The sequence below is a fragment of the Procambarus clarkii genome, unplaced genomic scaffold (genome assembly GCF_040958095.1).
Source record: "Procambarus clarkii isolate CNS0578487 unplaced genomic scaffold, FALCON_Pclarkii_2.0 HiC_scaffold_124, whole genome shotgun sequence".
Classification (NCBI taxonomy): Eukaryota; Metazoa; Arthropoda; class Malacostraca; order Decapoda; family Cambaridae; genus Procambarus; species Procambarus clarkii.
In genome coordinates, this window is record NW_027189157.1 from 1,531,450 (window position 1) to 1,536,493 (window position 5,044).

A 5,044-nucleotide genomic window follows, 5' to 3' on the forward strand; every position below is an offset into this window, starting at 1 on the left:
CTGCCATGATCATGAAGGAAAGGGAACTACCGTTACCTGCCATGATCATGAAGAAAAGGGAACTACCGTTACCTGCCATGATCATGAAGGAAAGGGAACTATCATTACCTGCCATGATCATGAAGGAAAGGGAACTATCATTACCTGCCTTGATCATGAAGGAAAGGGAACTATCATTACCTGCCTTGATCATGAAGGAAAGGGAACTATCATTACCTGCCTTGATAATGAAGGAAAGGGAACTACCGTTACCTGCCATGATCATGAAGGAAAGGGAACTATCATTACCTGCCATGATCATGAAGGAAAGGGAACTATCATTACCTGCCTTGATCATGAAGGAAAGGGAACTATCATTACCTGCCATGATCATGAAGGAAAGGGAACTATCATTACCTGCCATGATCATGAAGGAAAGGGAACTACCGTTACCTGCCATGATCATGAAGGAAAGGGAACTACCATTACCTGCCATGATCATGAAGGAAAGGGAACTATCATTACCTGCCATGATCATGAAGGAAAGGGAACTATCATTACCTGCCTTGATCATGAAGGAAAGGGAACTATCATTACCTGCCTTGATCATGAAGGAAAGGGAACTATCATTACCTGCCATGATCATGAAGGAAAGGGAACTACCGTTACCTGCCATGATCATGAAGGAAAGGGAACTATCATTACCTGCCATGATCATGAAGGAAAGGGAACTATCATTACCTGCCTTGATCATGAAGGAAAGGGAACTATCATTACCTGCCTTGATCATGAAGGAAAGGGAACTATCATTACCTGCCTTGATCATGAAGGAAAGGGAACTACCGTTACCTGCCATGATCATGAAGGAAAGGGAACTATCATTACCTGCCATGATCATGAAGGAAAGGGAACTATCATTACCTGCCTTGATCATGAAGGAAAGGGAACTATCATTACCTGCCATGATCATGAAGGAAAGGGAACTATCATTACCTGCCATGATCATGAAGGAAATGGAACTAACGTTACCTGCCATGATCATGAAGGAAAGGGAACTATCATTACCTGCCATGATCATGAAGGAAAGGGAACTATCATTACCTGCCATGATCATGAAGGAAAGGGAACTATCATTACCTGCCATGATCATGAAGGAAAGGGAACTATCATTACCTGCCATGATCATGAAGGAAAGGGAACTACCGTTACCTGCCATGATCATGAACGAAAGGGAACTACCATTACCTGCCATGATCATGAAGGAAAGGGAACTACCATTACCTGCCATGATCATGAAGGAAAGGGAACTACCATTACCTGCCATGATCATGAAGGAAAGGGAACTACCGTTACCTGCCATGATCATGAAGGAAAGGGAACTACCATTACCTGCCATGATCATGAAGGAAAGGGAACTACCATTACCTGCCATGATCATGAAGCACACTTCCTCAGGTCGCACACTTTGTGACTCAGACAACTACGGAAATATTATTAAGGAAAAAACATTTATAGTTCATTGGAATCTAATACAGACTAACAAAGATATCTTTAAAAAAAATTCTTCTGAATCAGTAACAAATGTCGTTCTCAAGGTCTTTTAGACTGTCAGATGTGTATAACGCCCACTACACGTGTATGACAAGGATCAGATGCTGGGGGAAGATGGGTTTTTATCTCGTTGTCTCTGGGAAGACGTCGAGGACGGGTCGCAGCGTTGCTGAACTTACAGTCATCAAGGCCAGAGTTTAGGACGCTTTTATGCACCGTTAATAATGTTTAGGACGTTTTTATACACCGTTATTGGTGTCGTGGGCGCCTTTATGCACCGTTATTGATGTTCAAAGCGCCATTATGCATCGTTATTGATGTTTAGGACGCCTTTAGGCACCGTTATTGACGTTTAGGACGCTTGTATGTATTTTATTGATGATATGAGGCATGCGCTGTGATTGAAAATGCACTCAGTGGAAAGCATCACCGGTGTGTGGTATGTGTTGTTCCAATGCGTTTAATGAGTTTTACTTAATTGATTACCTTTATGCAGTCATTTGTGTCACTAAGTTTTCAACTGAAGTTTGTGTATTTGAAAATGCCTCCATATGTGTCGCTTAATAGTCTTCTTGAACTTATAATATTTCTTTATTGCATTGTAATCACATAAGGTCATTGCCTCGATATTGCCTTGTGTCGATATTTCACGCAGATCACCTACCCATTCTTTCTCAAAATTACTATTTAATATCAGAGGCTTTGTTGACTTTGTGTTCTTATGTTTCGTTATTTGTCTTAATAAAAATATTGTACTTACAAACATCAGACATCTGTCATACAATAGATATCAATGATATATGACTGCGCCAACTATAACTAAATATTACAATTTATTTCTTGACATATTATTTTATTATATTTTGTCGAAAAATTACCCGATACTTGTGTGAAGAGCAAGTTACAGGGACACACATTAATAACGACGGAGCCCGAGTTCAGATCGCGGGGATTCCATACTAAACAAGCTTTCAATTTAATGAGTAAAATAGTAAATTAGGCAAAACAGCTTCTCGCTAAGAACGAGGAACTGATGATACCCAAAAGGAATATGTTTGTCTGGAAATTGTCAGGAAAGAAGACGCTCTCAGAGAAGAAGTAACTTTTCGGTATTAGCAAGGATCTTGAGAACATTGATAACTTTGGGGTATAACTTTGGGGCATAATCAAGGATCTTGAGAACATTGATCAGAAACTGTAGCATAAGTTAGGTCCTAGTCAATAAAGGATTCTCTAACGAATATGTCGAAGAACTCATTAAATGGAAGGTGAGACCTCTGATAAAACCGTCACAACTACAGTATCCGCCCAGCCTATCAAAATATTTTTCCTAAACTTCTTTTCAACGTCTTAAAAAGACCTTCATAACGGTTTAATTCAGGTTATAAAATTAAAATAAAAATGGCAAATGCAATTCAATGCTGAGAATTGTAGGGTTCTGAGCTGAAGCAGATATCAGCAGGACAATGCTAAAATTTTTCAATTTGAATGAGAAAATTGTCTGGGAGGCAGGCTTAATAGGGAACCTATGCCAAAATATCAACGTACAAATATACTATATAAGGTTAAAGAAAATACAGGGATTCATATTTAACGCTGTTTTATTAATATTTCATAGACGTTAAAAAACAAAACATATTACGTTATTCTTCAGCTTTATCTTGCCTCTTGTTAGACGCATCCATATTATGCAGCTTTTCTCACCCTCTAACACCGGTGTCATCCACTCACTTGAGCGTGAACGATGAAGGATTATATATTTAACTCCAAGAATTCAACGCCGCTTTTATGCCCAGAGATTAAGAAAAAACTATTGTAGATTCTCTTGAGAGATGGATATTATGTAGTAATAAAATGGAAGTATACAAATGGACGAATGGATATTTTAAGTGTTAAATATATCAACACAAAAAAGAACACGAAACAACGAATTTAAGTTTATATTCAGAAGAGACTTGAATAAATATTGCTATGTAAATATGGTTGTGATCGTTTCATGTGAAGGGAAGAGATATGTGTGCATAAGTTGAGACGGACAGAAACAGCAGTTGTCGTGTATTGGTCATTAGACTTCCTGGAGTTTCCTTTTTTCTATATTCTTTTGCTCGACTTTAAAATCTCGGTCATTTTCCCAAAACAATATAGTTATATTGGAATAGACTCTAATTATACATCAGTTCTGACCAAGTTCGGTAGTTTCCCGGCGTATTGGACCGTCATTATATTCTGAAGACCACTAAGGCATTTGAAATATTAAATGTACATGTGCAAATATATTATTTTGTATTCTTTCTCTATTTTTGTATTCTTCAAGGGTTCATTAACAAAGTCAGTGATTTTCCAAATGAAACTCTAAACTTGTGGTTGTTATGCTACATCAGCTCATATGAAGGCGGACCATAATAGAGAGAGAGAGAGAGAGAGAGAGAGAGAGAGAGAGAGAGAGAGAGAGAGAGAGAGAGAGAGAGAGAGAGAGAGAGAGAGAGAGAGAGAGAGAGAGAGAGAGAGAGAGAGAGAGAGAGAGAGAGAGAGAGAGAGAGACAGACAGACAGACAGACAGACAGACAGACAGACAGACAGACAGACAGACAGACAGACAGAGAGAGACAGAGAGAGACAGAGATATAGAGATATAGACAAACAGAAGGAAAATAAAGAAGACTAGTTACACAATACGCTCTTTCTTGTATTTATTAATATTTTTTCACATTTTTCTCATCTCCAGTCGAGATATAAGTCTTGGAACTCCTGAGAAAGTCTGTGAGGATATAACGCGGTTCTGATCTTAGGAATATAGGATTAACTGGGACTCATCTCTAGGCCTTTTATATCGGGGACTTTGTGCACTCTGCGGGAAGGTTGCTAAATCCCTCAAGTTCTTGCAGAAATGTCTTATAAGCAGCTGGTATTTTACCGGGAAAACTGCAAGCTGCTTTGAAATGCTTCTAGCAGTTTTCCCAAGTTAGTTTTAGTTAGGTACATTTATTATGCACCCCATACCCATCTTGTGGGCGGTAGTAGAAAGGGTTACAGAGGCACATAATGGGCTCAGGGACTGAACCCCACAGTTCATTTAGCTAAGCAAGTTACAATCTTGATGAGCTAGTTACAAAATTCAGTACAAGTCGTCACATCATCAATGGGTTCGAGATCGATCACAAGTACTGTTTCTAAATTAAGCCACTGACATATGTGGAGAGCTAGTGTCACAAATGATATGTTTGTCCTGCACACCGCCCCCCCCCTCCCATCCAGTGGGCAGCGGTGAATAGGTTACAGACACTTTGTTACTACCTACAGTTAGCAAACTGGGGATATTTGGCTAAAATTTCTGGTTGCCGACCATTTTGAATGAAATATTTACATATCGTTGGAACATTCGTTATAGAATTGTCTCTGAATTCACGTATCTTTTCGCACTCCATCACGTAGTGACGGAGGGTGTGCGAATAATTTTGTTGACACAGTTTACATTTGGTGTGGTCTACATCGGCAGATAATGAGAGTTCCCAGA

The 5,044-nt window shown here is 39.1% G+C and overlaps 1 protein-coding gene across 1 annotated transcript in view; it reads left to right on the forward strand.

Moving 5' to 3' along the window:
* LOC138360860 (titin-like) overlaps positions 1-4,313 on the forward strand; it is a 4,662-nt gene extending 349 nt beyond the window's left edge. Inside the window, exons 1-2 of the mRNA XM_069320375.1 lie at positions 1-247; positions 4,256-4,313. The exon at positions 1-247 is cut by the window's left edge and continues 349 nt beyond it. Of these exons, the coding sequence (XP_069176476.1) occupies positions 1-247; positions 4,256-4,313 (305 nt within the window). The remainder of the gene's footprint in view (positions 248-4,255) is intronic.
* Positions 4,314-5,044: the final 731 nt, after the last annotated feature.